Raw genomic sequence first — 23,735 nt, forward strand, 5'->3', positions numbered from 1 at the left:
ATTATCCGTTAGAAAACGATTTACAGTGGGTGAAAAAGTATTTGGACATTATGGTATAACAGATTTTAGAGTCGATTATTATTTAAAATTATTAACCTTCAATACCAGGTTGTTTGACCCTGCACTATGTAAAAAAAAAAAAAAAAAAAAAAAATATCAGTCATAAACACATTTTCCAGTGACATGCAGATATTTTTAAGCATGATTTCAGTGTCTTTTTTTTTTAACACATTATCTATCGTTTTATCATTTGAAACCTTCTTGGAAATCCTTTTGGCAAATATTTTGCTTCAAAAGTGCACTTACTTTCTTTACAATAACTGACACTTTTAATCTTGGTAAGAAATTGCTGCAAAGAACCATGGAAACACCTTTATATAAGACTAGTTGTGCTAGATGAACTGGTTTTTCATCCTCCACCCATGCAAGAAAATATTTTCATAATGAAAACAACGGCGTGAAACATCTGTGTGTCATCAACGTGTGGCTAAGGTCGGAGGAAAACATACATATGAGTGTTGGGTTACTTGAATAACACTTTCCAGATGTTGCTGGCATTGCAACACACGTCTTACTGCGATCTCAACTGGCTTTATCTCTTCAACAGGGTGAACTTGAGAAACTGAATCAGTCTACAGATAACATCAACAGATGGGAGACAGAACTGGAGGTAAGGTTCACATGCCTGCTTTCTGCTGTCACTGTTTTTGCTGAAAAGCTTGCAGGCAGAATTCCAAAGACATGTCTAAACGCTCAGCACCCTCCCCCTTCCGGCACTGACCAATGGGAAGTTTCTTTCCTGCGACTGACACCCTTTCTATCTGCTGAGCAGACAGAGGAAATCTCTCCTATCCGAGTCTGGAATTCCTGCTCTGAAAGCCACAAGCCTCAACCGCTAAAGGAGTAGTTTAGGAAAATGTCCTGAGCCTCATTCCATTCCAAACCCATGACTGACTTTCTTCTGTGGAACACAAAGGAGATACAAACAGTAGTAAATTGTCAGTTGCTAAACTGGCACAAGAAATATCCATATCCATGTTTTGTTTCAGCTGATTTATGATTTCCTTTTTGAATACAGCATACAGTATGTACTAGGGCTGCACGATTTGGGGAAAATGTCATATTGCGATTATTGCGATTGCGATTTGCGATAGCGATATAATAAACAAATAGTATCATGAGTCATCTTGCTTGGTTCTCAATGGAAATACACACACAGATTACTGATAATGCTGAAATGTGTATTTCTCAACTCAAACTAGCAACAACAGCAAACAAATGCACAGCGTTTTCAAATTAAAATATTTTATGAAATTAAATAACATCTTTGCATTACTGCAAACTTGTTATAATCCCATTTAAGATATTTGTTTCTTTACTAATCTGTAGTGGTTCAACGGATCACAAAACTGACGGTTCGGATCACATCACGGTTATGACGTCACAGATCGGATCATTTTTCGGATCAGCACAAAAAAAAAAAAAAAAAAATTAGATGGGGTAACTTAACTTTGCATTTATTACTTAGCCCACTTAAACTATTCTGATACCATAGCATAAACTGCTAGCCTAAATAATACATTATTAAAGGCAAGTGAACAGACTGTAAAAAGAAAAAATACTATAGCCTACACCAATTACAACAAGCATAGATAAATACTACATAAAGTTACAAATAAAGTATAAGGTCTAACTGTAGTATTAATTTCTTTGTTAAAGCTGTGTTTTGTTGTTTGATTTACATGACAGACAACAGCAGGTATTTATAGGTTGCTGTCACTTTAAGAGTAAGACATGCACGCACACATCGGACAGATATACATCCGAATTCTCACCTCGTTCAATTAAGACATAACTGAATGTGTTTACATGAATACTTGCTGAGAGGGGTATTTTGACTGACATAATGCGTGTATGTGACCATCCAAGTGCACTGAGGACGCGAAAGAGAAATCAATTTGGAGTTCGCGAGCTATAACGCGCCTCTCTCTCTCTCTGTGCGCGCGAGCCTTGTATGTATGTGCGTCATGTGCGCACCGATAACAGCGCTGCGTGCGATACCGAATTAAATCCTCTTTCCTCTTCAACCACTACTAATCTGGTTTATAATCTTATAGCCAAAATATCGCCATATAACAGAGGTAGCGTTTTTTCTTGCCACCAGTTCAGTGACCGTTTGCTCCGCATCCATCTTTACCCGTTCTCTGCGCTGCACACCGGAAAAGTCATGACATGACCGTGCGCGCCACACATGCCACTGCCTAAACTGAAACTGACTGGTCTTCTTTTTATTAGCGGTGTATAAAATGGGCAAACAGCTCTCAGATAATGGGTTGTTGTGTCCACACATGTATTTTTTAATTTTTTTTATTTATTTATTAACTTATTATTATTTTATTTCATAAAATCGCAGCATTTTGCGTCATATAATCGCACAAGCTTGACATCGCGATTGCGATTGCGATACGATTAATCGTGCAGCTCTAGTATGTACCCTTACAAATATAATGTGCTGGTACCATGGTAAAGGCAAGGTGTCAGATGGCAATAACATGGTAGTCTGAAGTATTTAAAATAATACCAAAAAAAAAAAAAAAAACTTTTGTTAGTGTAAGAAATAATAAGCAAAATGCAGTGTTGGGAGTAATGCATTATGCAAGTTATGTAATCAGATTACTTTTTTCAAGTAATGCATTACTTTTAAATTTACAACAAAATATGGGTTACTTTTTTAAATAAGTAACTCAAGTAACTTTGTTTTCCCATGTATTGACTGACAGCTCTTCAGTATTCCTCAAAATGAATAAAAACAGTGAAAATCTGCATATCTACAATAATTAATTAAATATGTTAAATTACAGAAATATACATGTATTTTATTTTTTGTTATTAAAAACCATGTAAGCCCAGCTCAGGTGACAAAAAGTAATGCAAAAGTAATGTAACGCATTACTTTACATAAAAAGTAACTAAGTAACGCATTAGTTACTTTTCTAGGGAGTAACACAATATTATAACATATTACTTTTAAATGTAACTTTCCCCAACACTGGTACACTGTAAAAAAATATTTTCATGATTTGTTATCACAACATTTTTTCTTTTGTCAAATGAACTTAATTAATGTGGTTCAGAGAACATAATATTTTGAGTTTCTGTTGATTAAACCAATCGCCTTCATTGTATTAACTCAAATTTTTAATGATCTGTTATTGTTAAATTTTCAGTTTTCATTTTAATTTGAGTTTCATTTTTAGTAGTTTTGTTATGTGGTAAGGCAACATTTCTAACTTTTGTTTAGTTTGTTTTTCATCTAATATTTATATTTGATTTTATTCCAGCTTTATATCAATTAACAATTTTTTAAAAATAGTTTTAGTTAACAATAATAACACTGTGTAGAATTCAGACATTTATAAGTCGTAACACTTTACAAAAAGGTTTCATTTGTTAACATTATTAACTAACATGAACTCACCATGAGCAATACATTTGTTACAGTATTTATTAATCGTTATTAATGTTAGTTAAATAAAAATCCAGCTTTTTATAGGTTTGTTCATGTTAGTATACAGTGCATTAACTAATACAACATTTGATTATAATAATGTACTAGTAAATGATGAATTTAACATTAAAAAAATATTAATAAATGCTGCAGAAGTGCAGTTCATTATTAGTTCATGTTAACTAATGCAGTTAACTAATGTTAACCTTATTGTAAAGTATTACCCATAAGTCTTATTTCAGATTCATGACTATTTGTTCCTCATCCTCATATTTTTTTTTTTTAAATGACAAATACTCACTCACAGTTCTGTGTATTTCACTGTATTTGGCCTGTGGTTAATCACCACAACGAACCAGGAAGTGTCATTCTGTCAGAGGAAGTCTAAATCCCTCTGACGTGTCTTTTGTCACCGAGGTCCTGTGTGGAAGGATGTAGATGTCAGTGTTTTTAAATATGGCATTTGAGCGACCAAACCCACTCTAGGACAGATTCATGACCGGCAGAACTGGACACGATATATACACATGCACGCACAACTCAAAAACACTGTCCCACTGCTCATCTTATGCAACAACCGTGATTGTTTCTTTCTGCTGAGGGGGGAGTTTTCTGTCTAGAAAGCAGGGTGTAGATTCCTTCTTAACTGGGTTAAATGCTGAATTGAGTTAGCTGAAGCAGCGCTTTTCAGGGAGCAACAAAAGCCTGATTATTGAAGCGTTTCATTAGTGTGAAACTGAAAGATGGACGCACATAATTCAGAGAGATTCCTGAGCATACAGTGCATGTTGCTTGGATATGATGAGCCTTTCAGTGCACTGAGATTTATTCAGGATTTACAGACTGCATGTACTTTAATTCACACTTCAGTATATCTGTAAACACAAAGACAAGAATTCAGTAGTTCATAGAGCTAAAGATCAGAATACAAAAAAAATCAATCAGATTTGCTAGCTTTATTCAGTTTTCAGGAGTGTGAATGCACTTTATCAGAAAACAAAGTTGTGTTAAGTTCCCAGTGGTTTTAATGAAGAACTAACCACTGAATATGACAGATTTGTGAGGTCTGTGCCATTGAATATTGAGAATCAGTGCCACAGACCAAGCAAACATTCAAAGTTTTGTTTGAGACACTTGACTTGTGATTTTAGATTCACTCACCACTTCACTCTGTTCTGCAGGATTCCCGGCAGAAGTTTCGCGCCGTCCTAATGGAGGCCACAGTCAAGCTGGATGAGCAGGTCAAGAAGATCGGTAAAGCCGTAGAAGACTCAAAACCGTACTGGGAGGCCAGAAGGGCGGCCCGCCAGGTGAGCTGTTTGTTTTGTCACAGCAGTGTGTTTTGCTGGAGTTTGCATGGTGTGGAAACTTCTGGAATCTCGTCTAGGGAATGAATGATTAGGAAAAAAACACATCTAGAGCCTTTTAAACCTTAAGGATTGTAGCCATTCACTACTGTGAAAAGGAAAGCAGAATTATGCAATGAAGGTTTGGCTGTTGCCATAGAGGCCTGTCGAACAGCAGGAAACAGCTGATGACCCGGTTCTGCGGGCGTTCACTAGAAAACTTGGCATGACTCTGGTTTACATAATATTACTGTACCAGTATGTATATAATTGGATAAACTATGAATCTATGTGCAAAGTAAACTATGTTGCACATATCTAGAGCTGGACAATATATTAACAATATTCATAATTCCTATTCTTGTGATATAAAATTAAGCATGAATATTGCGATAATTTTTGCTTTTAGCTTTTAATTGTCTTTTTTTTTGCCATGAAGCAAACATGTTCACCATGTAGATAGATAGATCTGCTTTACATTGTAAAGTTGCATGAACTGAGTAATCTTTGAGTAACATGAGTAATTTTTGTAAAACAGCAGATTTACATTATTAATGTACTGTATAACAGTGTGCTATGTTAAAAAAAAGTATGATGCTCTGAAAGAATACAACTTTTGGAGGACAAGTTTTTAAGAAAAACATGTTTGCCCCAGTTTAACTTCTCATAATCACATGACCACCTTCCAGCCCCAAACACAGCCTGCGCTGTCAGCTTCTCAATAATGAATGACCTGCAGTCCAGCGTACAGACGCGGGCTAATTTGTTTGCAAACAGGCCTTGGCATTTCCTATAGATAGAAACAGCTAAAGAGAGAAGACTGAACATGACGTCCTTCTATGAAAAGCCTCTTCTCCTCAGAACATCTTAGCAACTACCCACGACACCTTTGTATAGTGACAATTATTACAACCAAAATCTAGTTTTTAATATGAACAAGCATCTGAGGTTAGCAGTGTTGCCAAGTCTACTTTAACACTGTTGCCTCGGCTTGTTTTTCATGTCCACAGATTGAAGCGACCCCAAATAATATAATATTTTTCCCCTGGAATGCAAATTTTAGCAGGAATGCGGATTTTATCCCCCAGAACACAATTGGGCTAGTTTTGAGCAGCAATTGGGTGGGTTTTGTTGTGAAAAACCCTGGTCGTTAGTGTCATGTGAATGTGTGTGAGGATGGATTTGAGATCGCTGCTGCTTTCAGCCATGAAATTCTCCATATTATCACCTTGTGACAGTGATAAATCAGCACAAATGTCGCTCTCAAACAGTCATAAAAGAGCTTTTTATATCCAAGAGGTGACTTTAGTGAGAGTTCTGCTCAGCTTCTGGCTCTAACGCAATTATAACACAGTCAAAACCAAACAGAAGTGCAGTGTAGTGTGTTTATATTCAAATGTTTGGGGTTGAAGATTTTTTATTTATATTAAAATAATTTAAGATCATTTATTTGATCAAAAATACAGTAAAAACAGTAATATTGTGAAATATCATTACACTTTAAAGGTGCCCTAGAACTTTTTTTTAAAGATGTAATATAAGTCTAAGGTGTCCCCTGAATGTGTCTGTAAAGTTTCAGCTCAAAATACCCCATAGATTTTTTTAAATTCATTTTTTTAACTGCCTATTTTGGGCATAATTAGAAATGAGCCGATTCAGGGTGTGTGGCCCTTTAAATCGCGTGCTCCACGCCCCAAGAGCTCGCGCTTGCCTTAAACAACATAAAAAAAGTTCACACAGCTAATATAACCCTCAAAATGGATCTTTACAAAGTGTTCATCATGCAGCATGTCTAATCGCGTAAGTACAGTGTTTATTTGAATGTTTACATTTGATTCTGAATGAGTTTGAGGCTGTAATCCGTGGCTAAGGCTAACATTACACACTGTTGGAGAGATTTATAAAGAATGAAGTTGTGTTTATGCATTATACAGACTGCAAGTATTTAATAATGAAAATAACGACGGCTCTTGTCTCTGTGAATACATTAAGAAACGATGGTAACTTTAACCACATTTAACAGTACATTAGCCACATGCTAACGAAACATTTAGAAAGACAATTTACAAATATCACTAAAAATATCATGTTATCATGGATCATGTCAGTTATTATTGCTCCATCTGCCATTTTTCGCTGCTTACCTAGTCTGATGATTCAGCTGTGCACATCCAGACGTTCTGCCCTTGTCTAATGCCTTTCATAATGTTGGGAACATAGGCTGGCATATGCAAATATTGGGGGCGTACATATTAATGATCCCGACTGTTACGTAACAGTCGGTGTTATGTTGAGATTCGCCTGTTCTTCGGAGGTCTTTTAAACAAATGAGATTTATATAAGAAGGAGGAAACAATGGAGTTTGAGACTCACTGTCTTTTCCATGTACTGAACTCTTGTTATTTAACTATGCCGAGGTAAATTCAATTTTTGCACCTTTAAATACCTGTTTCCTATGTGAATGTATGTTAAAACAATTTATTCATGTGATCAAAGCTGAATTTTCAGCATCATTACTCCAGTCTTCAGCGTCACATGATCCTTCAGAAATCATTCTAATATGCTGATTTGCTGAAACATTTCTAATTTTATTATTAATGTTGAAAACAGTTGTGTTGCTTTATATTTGCTTCATCTTTCAGGATTCTTTGATGAACAGAAAGTTCGAAAGAACAGCATTTATTTGAAATAGAATCAATCTTTTATAACATTTTACTGTCACTTTTGATCGATTTAATGCATCCTTGATGAATAAAAGCATTAATTTCTTTAAAAAAATGATCTGACCTAGACTTTTTACCATATCAAGTTTTATATTGTTAACTACATTGGCAAGCTGATTGTGTCACATATCCAGCCTGCTGCTCAACATTTAAATGGCTGGTTAGTGTTCACTATAGAAGTTTGCAGCACACTTTCAGAGTTCTCATTAGATAAACTCATTTATTCTCAATTGAATTGATGAACAAATTGACTCTCACGAGAAAGCTGTGAGAAACCTTCACAAAGACAGAAGCTCCAGTCACTCGCTCATATTCTCAGTCTATTTTTAAACGCATTAAAACAAAATGATCTGACATTAGTCATGAGTGAGTAAAGTGCCGCCAAGAAAAAGACATCATCAGCTAATCTTTTTAAACCTGTGTCTGTGAGACATCTGTAAGTCAAGCTCAACTCATGAACTATCTTACTGTGAACGATATATCAAAGGAATCTCACAGTGATGCATAATAATTCAGAAATATACGCAGCACACACACACAGTTATAAATGTTAGCTAATGTGATTTAGTGGTTTGATTTAATCTTAATATGCATTATATCCCTGTGTTTGAACTGTGTACATCTGAAGTGTGTGTGTACATTTGTCTGCACTGGTAATCATATGAAGGTGGTCTAGTGTAACTGTCCTGTCATCACTTTAAAAGACCACCATGATCTGTCTTTGTCAGTAGGTGAGACACACAGCTAAGACTGGCAGTGCCAGCTGTCTCTCAGTCAGAGTGCCAACGCCCACTTTACATCCAATCAGAACAGAGTGCACGATCACACCTTCAATGACCTACAGCTGAGCAGACAGACAGACAGACAGATGGGTGTGTCGTTGAACAGTTCCCTGTGTTCAGTGTGTTCTGGCGCGACTCTCACCTCTCATTCTGCTGGCATCTGTTCTGTCCTGTGGCATGTGAGCAGCAGGCATCAGACATCAATGACAGACGACTGCGGCACGTGTCAGCTGACCTCACACCTCACGTCCCTTCACAGGGTGTGAGTGTGTGAGTGTTAATTAGAGATGAGCAGAGGTTATAAAAGAGAGACACACACACACACACGCTATCACAGACAAATCAAGGTCATTTGAGCAGACAGTACATGAAGGTGCGATCCAGACTGAGACTGCATTTGATTTGCTACTGCTGCTGCAACATCTCGTATGCAAATGTAGAACTATTTTAGTTCATCGCACAGTTGGACATTAAAATATTCAAACATTTCTGAGTTTCTGCTGACATTGGTTATGGTCAAAATGGCATACCATCATACTACTCATACTGTTTCTGCAGTACACTGTGCATAGTATTATTACTATGCACAGTGCTACTGATAAATCTTATTACTATCATCTGACTAATTTTACTCATAGTATTTGTTCAGTATGCATTATGTATACAGTGCAAATGTGCACATTTTCTGTATGGAATACCTGGATGACCAACTACATTTGCCAAAAAAGAGCATGTATATAAAACAGCTCATTGTATCAGATAATGCATTGCACTTGACTTCACCTTGCATTTACAGCGTGATGAATGAATCAAATATTGGGCTTTTTAAACATCTTTTCCTGGACTCAATGTTTGATTTGTCAAAAGTTTATGCATTTATTAAAATTGGATAAAATTATGATAACTGAATTGAGGTCATATGACAACATTTGTAGCATACTACTATTAATTTTTGCACACTGCATCACGTGCAATTTAAAAACAGTAGTAGGCAGCATGCAGGATACAATGTAGTATTCAGTGAACTAGTGTTCCATTTCGGAACACCGGAAATGCTGAACTTCCTGTTTTCTAAACAAATATTCAGGCTTCAATTTAACATTTATTAAACAGTTATAACATAAACTAATACACTTAATGTGATGCATATTTGTCAGTCATACATAAACAGGTAGGATTTCTGAGCTGAATGCTGAATGTGTTTTAAATGCACAATAACCATATATTAATCATCAATAAATTCAGTTTGTTTTAATCGCAGACATTTTAAGTAACTGAATATTGTTTTCTACAGCTAGCCATGTTCAAATGAATAATTTTTCACAATGAATAAACATATTTATGCTGATTCTAAGCCATAAAAATTGCATTTTAAAAATATTATTATTTAAATATAATCAAATAGACACAAATAGTAAACTATGCTATGATTTGTTTCTTTGGCAATTCAGGGCACCATATTTTTTCTGTAAAAGCAAGAAAATTTTAATTTTATGCCAAATGAATGAACAGAGGGAGATAGCAAGAAAGAGAGGGAGCTTGGATTGCATAAATCATGGAGAGTCATGAAGAAAGAGCCGGATTGTTTACTCTGAGCCCTGCGGATCTGTGCAGATGGAAAACAGCCGTCTTTGTCTCATTTTGGATGAGGTTGTGGAATTCCACTCGTTTGCTTAATGGATGCTGGGAGATCGACAGACTCACTCGTGCATGAAAGATTTTCATATGTGTTTGCATGAAGGGAAGTCAATTAATCTGTGTGATTATGCTAAATGCAGCAGGAGGAGGAAGTTTATAGATTATTTACAGACAATGAACATACTTCTGCATTACGGCGAATGCTAATAAAAACACGGGGAAGTTTTCTGCGTTTAAAGAAGAGTTATTGTGTCAGTAAAGCAGCTTGTTTCCTCCATTTCTTTGGGTGGATGAACTTGCTTTGTTTGTCAAATTGGAAAGAAGTGGGTCAGTATTTTTTAGTAGGTCAGACAGAGTTTAGGGTGTGTCGAGGTGATTCTGCATCTTCAGATCATACTGAGGTCATTAAATGTTAATTGAACGTGATTTTGCCGCAGAGCGAACGCTGCTCATGAAAAATACATCATGTCTGACCGAGTTTGGGAAGAAAATAGGTCAGAAAACCAGAGAAAATCAGATACTTGTGCTGCCTGTCAAACACATTACCAGGAGGAAAAATAGACAGTATAAGAAACAGACATTTCTTAGTCCAGACACACAGAACATAGCAAGTGTGTGTGAACAGACAGGCAGATGAGCGAGTGTGTGTGTGATTTTGACCTTAAAATCTCCACAGCAAGTGAGAACCTTTATTGACGTAACTCTAATCTGTCATTACAGTGTTTACAGAGCTCAGCTTCACCTGACCTTAACCTTGACCTTATGAGTGAAAGTGTCTGAAGGCTTGTGTTGGCAATGGCCCTGTCTGCACCTGGTATTAAGAAGCATTTTGGTCGATCGCTAAATACCGGTGTAAACAAGGTCTAAAACCTTTTGAACTTGTCCACTTTCTACCACTTCTAAAGGTAGTCAAAAATGCATTCGACTGGATTGCTTTCCTAGTGTAAACTCTCATATGGTGGGATGTGTTCAAACAGCCACTAAAGCCTCTAGGCCTACTGAGCTAATGCGTAAACAATATGGAAAGCGTGCTAAACTTTGTCAACTGAAGTCCCAAGTTTGGTTTGAAGGCGAAAACCGTACCAAGCACAATGTTCTCTCACCATTCCTGATTTCTAACAAACACTCGTCTTGCGTCTGTCACAGCAGAAATGAAAGCTGCTGCTTTCCATATGCACAACTATTTTCTACATTGATAAAATCAGAAGTGTTTCTTGAACAGCAAATCATCATACTAGAATGATTTCTGAAGTATCATGAGACACTGAAGAACTTATGAAATGCATAAAATGGTTTGAACCTGCAACCTTTCAGTTATCAGCACAGATCTTTTACCAGCCTAGTCTGCAGCATCTCTCATTGAGCATCAGTATGTGTAGAATCCCTTAGTGGGCCGTACTTCGGTCTGCAGGGTCTTCAGGAGCGCAGGTCATCATGACACAACAACAGTGACGGCTTTATGGCTGTCATTTCTCCAGACCCGGCGGGCCGACACTGTAGCTCTTTGTGACAGAGAAGCTCAGTCAAAATCACAGTATTATGAGCGACACACAATGAACTGTTGACAGATCAGGAGAAATGCATCATCTCTCATCATCTAGTGTAGGCAGCTGTTCAGGGTTACTCTGTGGTCATGTGATGCACAACTGGGTGTTGATTGAGTCATGGATTTTGTAATAGCCAATACTAAAAAAAGAAGTGTGTACAACGGTCGGTATAGAGATTTAAATAATATACACTGCTGTTCAAAATATGCCTAAATATGCAGCCTTCGTGAGCAGAAAATCTTACTGACCCCAAAAATGTAAATGCTAGTGTACTAATTTAATATAATACAGTTAAATGATACAGAAAATTGCTAAATTTAATCTTTGCTATTAAAATGTTTCTTAAAAATCACTAAAAACACTTGAAAACTGCCCCTCTGAGAAGCCAATGCAAATTCAATTATCAGTCTGGCTAATGTATCAGTGTACTGATTCAGTGTCCAGCGTTTGCCCACGCAGACATGCCATCACATCCTTACATTAGCAGCAGCCTAAATGGAGCTATTGTGTGGTGCAGTACATGCATTGTTTCATGATGTTGTATGGTCAGTTTTGAACAATGGTCAGAAAGGTCAGTTCTGACATGACGCTTTACCTAACGTACTCATGAACTCATGATGCCCTTCATCTCGCCAGTGCAAAGTGACGTCTGAGCGTGTGAGTCATCTGTCTGGAGAAGCGCACAACGTCTCTCTCTCTCTCTACCTGTTCACTTCACTTAGCACTTCTGTATTCTTCCATGCAAAACAGAAATATACAATGACGTTCACGCAGCGCTGACCAAGCCACTGTGATTTTAATGGACTGTGACACAGATAAAGAAAGCAAGCAAGCAGGAAGTAAAGAAAAATATTAAATATTACACGAGTTAATATGAAACTAGTTTGATAAATTTGCTTATATCCTTGTCTGTGTAAAGTTATATACAGTTTTTTAATCTCCCGTCATCACAGTAAAGACTTGATTACATTTGTACAACACTCTTAAAAATAAAGGTTCTTTACTGGCATTGATGGTTCCATGAAGAATCCATGGAATCTTTCCATTCCACAAAAGGTTCTTTAGAATTTTTAAACATTCTTCATACTAAGAAACAAAAAAATAACTTTTCACTGAGAGGTTTTGGGGAAACAAAAATGTGTTTTCTGTTACATCACTGTGGAAACCCCCTTTGAAACCTTTATTTTTAAGAGTGCAGGATATAAGAAATAGACTGATATCATAGATAGATAGAAATTTATTTGCCTTCAAAAGATGAAAATGACAATTCTGAAAACATTTTCATTTTTGTACAACAGATTTTATATGTAGGCAATAAACAAAAGCACAAGCTGCTTTAAACCCTATTACTGCAAACACAGTTCTTGTTTGGGTTTATAATCTAAGTTCAAATTGTTTTGTGCTAAACTCTATAGACCGCATCTGTGATTAACTTGTATTGAACCTAAAACCTTCAGGATCTGAGTTTGTTTATAACTGAGAAAATCCTCATGGATTTCAGCTAATCTGCTGTCTGTCTGCACAGACCGAGGGGGAGATGATTGAGCTTTATGAAAAATACATCAGCTTCTTGTCTCAAGCTCTGCTAGTTTTCTTTATGAATTCTTCAGCATGTAAGAGGGATCGTCTGTAAATGAGAAGCTCATCCCACGGAGAGACAGAGCCTGGTCATGTGATCTATCAAAGCTGAGCGACTAATGCTGTGACTGATAAAGCTTTATGGTTCATTGAGGGGAAATTAAAAGAAAACTAAAGATTAGATTGTGTGGTAACAGCTTACAGTAAGTTATGCTAACTAATGTTAACAAATGTAAAGTGTTATTCACTTAAACGCTCTTAAATCACATTGTAATTCTTTCAGAAGTAGAAATATCTCACATTGTACTACTTGGCACTGAATTATGGTACATTTGCGTCATCAATAGAAATGAGTGAGTATTGACAGCAGCTGTTTACAGCTGTATCTTGGTAACACTAAGGATGTGTCATCATCATTTTACGTAACAACATGTGCACACTTGAATCTGTCAGCTGCTCGTGCATTGCAAGATATGAAAAATGTGAGCTGCTCTCTGAAGGCAGTTTCTTCTTAGACATGAATTATATATTAGTCTTCAAATGATGCTTCAGCAGCAGAGGTTCACTTCAGCAAATTATACTGCATTGTGTTCATACCAACTGTGAGTGGTGTTGAAGTCATAACCGAGTCTCTCTCTCTCTCTCTCGTGTCTTACAGGCTCAAGTAGAAGCTCAGAGAGCCACACAGGAGTATCAGCGAGCCATCGAGATCCTCCGGGCGGCGAAGGAGACCATTGCTCTGGCCGAGGAGCGACTGTTAGAAGAGGACAGCAGGCAGTTTGACTCGGCCTGGCAGGAGATGCTCAACCACGCCACCCAGAGGGTGAGAGACACAAGACCACTGACCATAAACACACTATAGATCAATTCTGGGAGCTGTAGACCACAGTTTACTGTTCTGTAGAGACAGAGCGACATGCGTCATAATCTGAAAACCATGCCCACCTGGGGGGAAAACAGGCCAACAGTCTCCATTGACTTTATATAGCGTGAGGCAGCCTCTTTGTCATTTCTGACTTATAACAAAAAAACAGAACAATGCCTAAAAGCTGCTGTGTGACAAGGTGTACAGCAAACAAGCTAAAAAACCCAGAACTAAGTTTTTATAAGCTGTCGACCCCAAAAAACAGTCAGAAATGACAAGCAGGCAGCATCACGCTATGCAAAGTCAATGGAGACGGCTGGATTGTCCCCCGGTGAGGGTGTGGCCTTAAATGCTCTGTCTCTATGCTATGCAGTTAATTTCATCTGAACTGCTTTGATTGGCTCTTCAAGGTGATGGAGGCGGAGCAAAGCAGGACACGCAGTGAAATCGAGCACAGAGAAACAGCGACCAAATACAACGCCGCCATCAGCCACATGAGACAACTGGAGAAGAAGCTCAAACGCACCATCAACAAGTCCAGGTCAGAGGACATCCATCCATCCATCCATCCATCCATCCATCCATCCCTCCGTCCATCCACCCACCCATCCACCCATCTATCAACCCACCCACCCCTCCCTCCATCCATCCGTCCGTCTATCCACCCACTCCATCCATCCATCCATCCATCCATCCCTCCGTCCATCCACCCACCCATCCACCCATCTATCCGCCCACCCACCCCTCCCTCCATCCGTCCGTCCGTCTGTCTATCCATCCATCCATCCATCCATCCATCCATCCATCCATCCATCCATCCCTCCGTCCATCCCTCCGTCCATCCACCCACCCATCCACCCATCTATCAACCCACCCACCCCTCCCTCCATCCATCCGTCCGTCTATCCACCCACTCCATCCATCCATCCATCCATCCATCCCTCCGTCCATCCACCCACCCATCCACCCATCTATCCGCCCACCCACCCCTCCCTCCATCCGTCCGTCCGTCTGTCTGTCCACCCTCTCATCCATCCATCCCTCCGTCCGTCCATCCATCCATCCATCCATCTATTGACCCACCCACCCTTCCATCCATCCATCAGTCAGTGTTTCTGATATACATACACTACCGCTTATAAAGTTTGGGGTCAGTAAGAATTTTTTAACAAAAAAGAAATTACTACTTTTTTCCATCAAGAATGCATTAAATTGTTCAAAAGTGACAATATCACAAAAGATTTATATTTCAAATAAATACTGTTCTTTTTAACATTAAATAATCCTGAAAGAAATGTATCACAGTTTCCATAAAAATACAAAGCATTGATAATAATCAGAAATGTGTGACTTATTTAAAAAACATTAAAAATCTTACAGACCCAAACCTTAGTGTATTTACACTGAAATTATATTTTTCTTTCTGTTTTGATGTCAAAACGGTAACAAAAATGTAGAAGTCCACATAATGATTATGATGACATACAGTGCATTGCAATGCAAAGAAAAATCGAGAACAAATCTGAGATCATACATATAAATCATGTCACAATGGACAAAAAGAGGAGACACCCTAAAATCTTGCTGAAACAAGTTGTGCACGCACGGGTTCTGCAGGCCTTACATCATTTCAAACATGTCAATATTTGGAAATAAAATGATGTTTCCTTCAGAATACCCACAAAACATTATCTCTCTCACATGTAAATTACCAAAACTCTTTCAGCAGAGTGTGTCTTTCTGTCTTTGTCCTCCCCACCCCGGGCCTCTGCTGTCGCTGGGCTGTGGATGGAAGTGTAGTTCAGTGTGAGGCGTCTCTAATGTGCTCCAGATGTGTTTCTGCTGGTGGAATGTGCCGGTTCTTTCGCAGAGCTCTGTTGTTGCCATGGAAACCGGCTCTGAGACTCACTCTGTTCAAATGCTTCTCTTTCTCTCCCTCTGCAGGCCGTACTTTGAATTAAAGGCGAAATATTATCTGCAGCTCGAGGTACGTCAGTTTTTATTTTGCACAAAATAATATTTTAAGAACTTTTCATCTAAAAATCAAAGATTGCTTTTTTATATAAATATTTATATTTATTTTTTATTCATTCATATTTATTTATATTTTATATTTTAATTTATATTTTATTTAAAGAAAATGAAAGCTAGTTTTAAAACCATTAATTTTGTGTAATAATGTCAAATAAGTACTCATTTCACCCATAATTCTCATTACTGTATTGTGAATAAAATCATTTTTACTTTTAATTTTATATAATCAGAAATTATTTAAATTCTGAATTTAAATTGTAAATTTATACATCAATTTTACAAATGTATAGTTTTTGCTGTACTGAATTTAATTTTTGTTGATGTTTATAAATTTAGATGTATATTTATTACAGTATTTACTGCAAATAATTGTGAATATAAATTAAAAATAATATTTTTCAAATGTTTAAAAACATTTTTAAATATTATTTTTTAAATATTATGTTTTAACATATATTTTATGTTTTATTTTAAAAAATACAGAGTGTAATAAAGTAATAGGAATCTCAGGAGAACCACAATTAAGAAAAATGGGAATTGCATTAAATAAATAAATAAATACATTTTAAAAAACATACAAGTGCACTACAATAATGAGAATACTTCAATTAAATGTTAATATAATTATAATTTAAAACAATATTTTACAAATATTTTAAAATTATATCTATCATTTTTAAATATTATGTGTTTTAATATATTATATATTTTATTTAAAAATACAGTATGTAATAAAGTAATGAGAATCTCAGGAGAATCACCATTATAATTGGAATGAATTAATTAATAGATAAATAAATGTAAATACATACATAAAAATTCCAGGCACATTACACTAATGAGAATTTGGGGGGAAATGCACTAATTTGTCATTAAAATAATGTCACAGTGTCAAATGACAAAATCTTAATGATCCAAAAGTAACCTTCATTTTCTTTAGACATTTTCTTTAGTCAATGTTTGCATGTTTTTTAGTAATTCAAGAATATTCCTTTATTCTACACAAACTAACATGTAGATTTGATCTGATTTTGATTATACACATATGTGACCTGTTCTCCGCTTTACCTTGTCCTCCATCTCCCATACAGCAACTGAAGAGACGGGTCGACGAGCGTCAGGCTAAACTGACCCAGGCCAAAGCCGAGTACCGGACGGCCCTTCGGAACCTGGAGACCATCTCGGATGAGATCCACGCACGCCGCCGACTCTCTGCCATGGGGCCCCGGGGCCGAGGGGTGGGGGCTGAAGATGACGGGGCCGCTACCGACGACATCGCCAACTTCAAAATGGAGTCTGACGGCATATCGAGTAAGTGAGATCATCCATAATCCGATTTGTAATTCATACAGCAGTCCTGAAAAGAAACCAAACCATTTCACAAATATAAGCGCATCAGGTTTAAAGTGGTATATGATATTTTGTTATCCGATCCAATAAAACCAACAATATTTGTAATACACAATTCCAGGTTTATTAGACAACTAGATTGGGAAGCAAGCTAAAGAAGAAGAGAAATGCATAGAAGAAATAGCAACAATATTCAATATACTGATGTCATCTCAAACCTGTGTTTGTTCTACAGTGATGTCTGTGAATTTCGAGGATAGCTGCAACGGCACAACATCAGAAGACGATCCCGAGACACAGTCCACCTGCAGCCTGAGCTCCACGTCTGCTCCTCTAGACCTGCCCTGTCCGTTCCCCTCCTCTTCCTCCCCGTATCCCCTGCTCTCGTCCTCCTGCCCGTACCCTTCCTCTTCCTCCTCGCCCCCGCCGTCCCTCTCTGCCGGTCCTGACCTGCTCCAGCTGCCCGGCTCGGGGTCTCTGGAGGGCTTCGAGCAGGTGTCTCCGGTGTTGGGCCCTCGCAGTGAGTGCAGCGGGGCCTCGTCACCAGACTGTGAACAGGAAAGAGGTGAGAGACAAAAGTCCTTGAACCATGAGGATGATGAGAACGAACTCACATCAGATGTGTGAAGTAATAAAGTTATCAGCCAGTTTAGTTTACTTGTCAAAGCCAATTTTACTTACATGTGTTGAGTGTTAAGTGATTATATCGTGTTCAATACAAGTAAAGCTCAATCAACAGCATCTGAGGCATAATGGTGATTATCCACAAACATTAAAGGGTACAAGATGTACTATACAGTAAGTCTCAGGTGTCCCTAGAACGTGTGTGTGAAGTTTCATCTCAAAATACCCCACAGATCATTTATTATAGCTTGTCAAATTTGCCCCTATTTGGTGTGTGAGCAAAAACACACTGTTTTTGTGTGTGTCCCTTTAAATGCAAATGAGCTGCTGCTCCCGCCCCCTTTCCAAAGAGGGCGGAGCTTTAACAGCTCAACAACAACAAAGCTGGAGAATCTCACGCAGCCAAAATGAGGATTGTCAGTAACGGTGTTCAGCCTTACATTGTTCAAACCGGAGTCGACACTGATGGAGAGACTCAGGAAGAAGTTACAACTTTTAGCATGTGCCGTCATGTTAATCTTTTGTGCAAATCCAGCATTGAATTGACTCTCGTTTGTGAAGCAGTTTGGCATAAAATTATGGCAATAACAACTCTTCCTCTTCTCTAAAGCAGCCCAACATGGCCTCACCCCCTTTGTTGCGTGTTCTCGGGGCCGGGTTTATGTAAATTTTAGTGTTAGTGATGTCACTAACCGCGGGAAGAAGCTCGTTGTAGTCTCTTCCAGCCGTTTGTTGTAATCCATAAACAGCAAATTCTTTAAAAGTAAATATCTCCCTTTGCATTAAACTTTGAGCGTCATAACTTTGCAGATGTTGTTCAAATAGCAATAGCAAATAGTGGAGCTCTGCAGCCATCTACTGGTTAAAGTGATAATTTTTTACTTTTAAAACTATATTTTCCATAAGATGGCAAAAATCTTAACACTAAACCATGGCAAATTGTCCATGTTATCTCCATGAATGAAGGTTAGAGATGTGGGTCTTTTTTTAAAGTGAATTTTACATAAATTGTTATTTATTTTTTTTTTTTTTTAATATTTATTAATTTATTTATATAAATTTAAAACATGCCATAAATTCTCCCAAAAATGCATAAATGTAACTGCAAAATCATTAATAAAGCAAGTAAAATTACATTTGTTTAAAAAAACCAAAACATTATTTTGTTACAAAATTCACAATTTTATTGTCTGGGGTCTCTGGAGACCCCAACAGCCTGAGTGTACATCCCAAACGAATAGCTTACAACGGTTAAATAAAAAGAGCAAAAATCTGGCTTACAGTGAGGCTCTTACAGTGAAAGTAAATGGGGCCAATCTGTAAACATTAAAACACTCACTGTTTCAATATTAAAGCCATAAGATGAATATTAAATATTATTTAAATATAACGTTAGCCTCATAGCATAATTGCCTAAGTCATTTTTTGGCCAAATTGTGATATCTGCCTTTGAAATATGACCTGGGCAATTATGCTATGAGGCTAACGATAAGTTAAATATAATTTCACAAGCAGTGTAGGGGAAAGTTACTTTTAAAATGTAATGTGTTACAATGGTGTTTTCACTCAATTACCTTAGTTACTTTTAATGGAAAGTAATGTGTTATATTACTTTTTCTCACATGTGGGTTGGGTCTTGTTTGTTATAATGACAAAAAAAAAGTAATATTTTTGGCCAATGTAAAGGCCCATGCACACCAAAAGTGAAATGAATAAGCCTCAAGGCTGAAGGAAATGCAAAAATTATGCCTTTACTTGTATTGAACCCAGAAAATTCCTTCAATTTCAGATACAGTTTCTGACATTATCCAACATTAATTTGTTCTGAACAGATTCTCAACGGTTGATTGTGTTTTCTAACAGGTGAGAGGGCAGAGGGCGCAGAAGTTAAACCTGGAAGTACAAACAGCATCAGCAGTCAGAAAAGCTCCCACCTGCAGAAGAGCCTGCGCAGTTTATCTCTCCAAACCGCAGACGACACAGACACTCGTTCTTTCACTGTGACCTCCAACACACCAGCAGTGCTGCTTCTCAACAGTGTTTAAACTCCTCTGTAGGAACCCAAACCTTCAGCACAGGGGCCAAAGCAGGGGCCCATATCTGAGACTACAGAACGACATGTCAGAGGAGCCATCGTGTGAAACTATTATCATCTCAGTGTTACGGACTGGTTTAAAACCAGAAAACCATGAAAGTATTAGAATTGTCGTGCGGACATCAACTATGAAGTGACGGGAACTACATTGAACTTTTCATCATCACGGAGTGGATGTTCTTCATGTCTTCCTCAAATGTTTGTGTTGTGAATGGACACTGTTTGTATGCCCTGTCTTCTGTCGTGGCGTCTCACTAGCCTAACTTGAAACAACTCAATTTTGATGGGTGGTGACACACCTACTAACTGTTGTAGCATAAACCATTGTAAGTGACTGGATTAGTATGCATGGCACCACCTGATTCTCCAGCGACTATGTAAATGAAGCTTACGATTGAAAGCAGTTAATGGGATGTCAGCCTTAGCAGAAGATATCTGCACTTGTTTTTCACTCTGTCGGCGTTGTGCGATGAACCTTCTCTATTGTCTTAGATTTACTCCACAGGTCGTAACGTAAGGAGGTCCTCATGTAGTTCAAAGCTATATATTTATACTCAGTGTTTATCTCGTTATCATGATGTTATCAGTGTGTTTTCATGGCACAAAGTCCTTATTTGTGTAATAAACAGATGCTCACAGCACGAGTCTCTTTCCACTGTTGTGATTTCACATAGTAAGACGTCTTTATTCCAAAACAGAGTCTTGATCTTGTGATCTTGGTCTTGAGATCTCACCAGACTTCAGACCTTAAAGGTCTCAAACTTAAAGGGGTGGTTGATTCATGATTTCCACTTGTTTAACTTTAGTTAGTGTGTAATGTTGCTGTTTGATCATAAACAACATCTGCAAAGTTACGACGCTCAAAGTGCAATGCAAAGGGAGATATTTTCTTTTACAGAAATCGCTTTTTAAGGACTACAACAAATGGCTGGTAGGAGACTACATAAACCACGCCCCCAAGAACACACAACAAAGGAGGTGAGGCCATGTTGGGCTGCTTTAGAGAAGAGGAAGAGTTGTTGTAGTAGAGTATTGCTTCACAAACGAGGGTCAATTCAACGCTGGATTTGCGCAAAAGATTGAACATGACGGCACATGCTAGTGGATGAGTTGAATCAACTCCACAGCAACTACATAAATTTATCCACTAACCATTTAGAAACGTCCAGTTTCATTCTAAAAGTTGTAACTTCTTCCTGAGTCTCTCCATCAGTGTCGACTCCGGTTTGAACAATGTAAGGCTGAACACCGTTACTGACAATCCTCATTTTGGCTGCGTGAGATTCTCCAGCTTTGTTGTTGTTGAGCTGTTAAAGCTCCGCCCTCTTCTGGAAAGGGGCCGGGAGCAGCAGCTCATTTGCATTTAAAGGGACACACACAAAAACGGCGTGTTTTTGCTCACACTCAAATAGGGGCAAATTTGACAAGCTATAATAAATGATCTGTGGGGGATTTTGAGCTGAAACTTCAGACACATTCTGGGGACACCAAAGATTTAAAGTACATCTTGTGGCTTTATAGGTCCCCTTTAAAGGAATAATTCACCCAAAAATGACAATTGTCATCATTTACTCACCCTCATGTTGAGTTAAACCCATATGACTGTCTTTCATGGAACAGAAAAGATACTTTTTGACAAATACCATAAAACATGAGGGAGGGTAAATGATGACAGAATATTCATTTGTGGGATATACTTGATCTGCATCTGGGTCTCAGTGTAAAGCCCTTCAGTTTTTACATGTACACTAGGGTATGCGTACAGTGCACGTGAAGTAAATTTCATCTCATATTGTAAGTGCACTATGGGGTGTGAAACCTGACAACACTTTGCTAACTAAGGAGCCAATCGTGTCGATCGTCACTTACCTTGCCGTGAACTGATGTCGTGATCAATGACATTAGAGATGTGTGACACTCTCGTTGTCACCTCTCTCGTCAGAGAATACAGTGACTTTATTTTGCAATTTATCACCAAATAACCAGGCAATGTTATGTATAGTTTTTACATGTCACACACATGATGTCGCCCACCTGGTGGACAAAACAAGAATTTTCTCCATTTGCCACCAGTGATTTTTACCAGGTTTGTACATAATACTAATGATATAAGATGGTATTGGGGGACCAAGTTTAGTGTGCACCTTGCTGATGATGCATACTATGTACAGGCGAGCAGGTGAACCCAGAATGGAAAACTGACAGGCCTGTAATGCAGTTCTATTGATGTTTTGCCAACCCGGTCTCCGTAAACTAGCTATCTGGTTGATTTGGTTATAGCAAGCTAGTTGTTTGTCAACAGTGAGCCTTTCATTAAAGGGCTTAGTTTTAATAGTAGAGAGTGAAGATAGATGTCATAATGCCATGCTAGCTACAAGGAAAGGAGATGGATAGGTTAAGGCTATAGCCCCAGCCCTCATTTTCTTACATGTTATTTGACACAGTCATATTTGAGAGCTCAGTGCAATCCAGTTGTAAAAAAAAATTAGAAAATGAAGATACTATAGCATAGGGACTAGCAGCTATTGGATGGATGTGGTAACAAGCCATCAAAGGCTGTAATTGGTCTCAGACTACACCTTTGAAAGCATTAGGCCATTAAGTACAAACATTTCTAGTAGTGCTCAAGATGTTGAAAAGACACAGTATCACCTTCTTACCTGCAATATGGGAATGCAGTGTGGCTGTTCCCTTTTGGAAGGAATGTGGTGAAACTTGGGGAATGGATTTAAAGGGTTAGTTCACCCAAAAATGAAAATGACTCACCCTCATGTCGTTCCAAACCCGTAAGACCTCCGTTCATCTTCGGAACACAGTTTAAGATATTTTTGATTTAGTCCGAGAGCTTTCTGTCCCTCCATTGAAAATGTATGTACGGTATACTGTCCATGTCCAGAAAGGTAATAAAAACATCATCAAAGTAGTCCATGTGACATCAGAGGGTCAGTTATAATTTGTTGAAGCATCGAAAATACATTTTGGTCCAAAAATAACAAAAACTACGACTTTATTCAGCATTGTATTCTCTTCCGGAATCCTTTCCATTGAATTGATTCCATTTAATTGATTCCATTGAATCCTTTCATCTGTCGGCGTTGGTAATGCACTTTTACGTCGCCGTGGTTGTTTTTGGCGATTAGGACATCCGCGACATTTTGAAGCATCGAAAATACATTTTGGTCCAAAAATAAAAAAAACTACAACTTTATTCAGCATTGTCTTCTCTTCCAGGTCTGTTGTCAATCCGCATTTACGACGCCGCTTCTTCTTCTTTCCTGTTTTACGGCGGTTGGCATCCAGCTTATTGGTGCATTACCGCCCCCTTCTGCTCCGGAGTGTGGTTCACGACTCCGCAGTGATGCTGCTGATGTATACAGTCTGAGGGAGACGCACGCTGTATTCAAGCTATTCTACATTGTTTGTATTTTGATATTGCTATATTTTTTAAAATGGTGCGTAAGTGTGCATGTCGCGGATGTCCTAATCGCCAAAAACAACCACGGCGACATAAAACTGCATTACCAACGCCGACAGATGAAAGGATTCAATGGAATCAATTCAATGGAATCAATTCAGTGGAATCAATTCAATGGAATCAATTCAGTGGAATCAATTCAATGGAAAGGATTCCGGAAGAGAAGACAA

At 37.9% G+C, this 23,735-nt stretch overlaps 1 protein-coding gene and 2 long non-coding RNA genes across 3 annotated transcripts; 1 reads left to right on the forward strand and 2 right to left on the reverse strand.

Annotated features, from left to right (window-relative positions):
- Window positions 1-4,260: 4,260 nt before the first annotated feature.
- LOC125276222 lies at window positions 4,261-8,631 on the reverse strand. Its single transcript, XR_007186607.1, has 3 exons — window positions 8,502-8,631; window positions 4,670-4,891; window positions 4,261-4,383 (listed from the first exon to the last, which is right to left on the reverse strand). It is a non-coding gene; the product is annotated as an uncharacterized LOC125276222 (long non-coding RNA).
- LOC125276148 (SH3 domain-binding protein 5-like) lies at window positions 4,696-20,734 on the forward strand. Its single transcript, XM_048203649.1, has 7 exons — window positions 4,696-4,818; window positions 13,781-13,945; window positions 14,398-14,528; window positions 15,932-15,974; window positions 17,113-17,332; window positions 17,607-17,936; window positions 19,859-20,734. The coding sequence occupies exons 1-7, from the start codon at window positions 4,720-4,722 to the stop codon at window positions 20,038-20,040; spliced, it is 1,170 nt and encodes a 389-aa protein (XP_048059606.1). The 5' UTR covers window positions 4,696-4,719; the 3' UTR covers window positions 20,041-20,734.
- LOC125276210 lies at window positions 15,559-17,730 on the reverse strand. Its single transcript, XR_007186594.1, has 3 exons — window positions 17,590-17,730; window positions 17,090-17,378; window positions 15,559-15,937 (listed from the first exon to the last, which is right to left on the reverse strand). It is a non-coding gene; the product is annotated as an uncharacterized LOC125276210 (long non-coding RNA).
- Window positions 20,735-23,735: the final 3,001 nt, after the last annotated feature.

This window comes from Megalobrama amblycephala, linkage group LG9 (assembly GCF_018812025.1).
Source record: "Megalobrama amblycephala isolate DHTTF-2021 linkage group LG9, ASM1881202v1, whole genome shotgun sequence".
Classification (NCBI taxonomy): Eukaryota; Metazoa; Chordata; class Actinopteri; order Cypriniformes; family Xenocyprididae; genus Megalobrama; species Megalobrama amblycephala.

What these genes read in the sequence shown, in the direction of transcription:
- LOC125276148 (XM_048203649.1), top strand. Translation starts at nt 4,720, where the DNA reads ATGGAGGCCACAGTCAAGCTGGATGAGCAGGTCAAGAAGATCGGTAAA. An exon ending in CGCACCATCAACAAGTCCAG is followed by an intron (nt 14,529 to 15,931) that starts GTCAGAGGACAT and finishes CTCCCTCTGCAG; the next exon opens with GCCGTACTTTGAATTAAAGG. An exon ending in AATATTATCTGCAGCTCGAG is followed by an intron (nt 15,975 to 17,112) that starts GTACGTCAGTTT and finishes TCTCCCATACAG; the next exon opens with CAACTGAAGAGACGGGTCGA.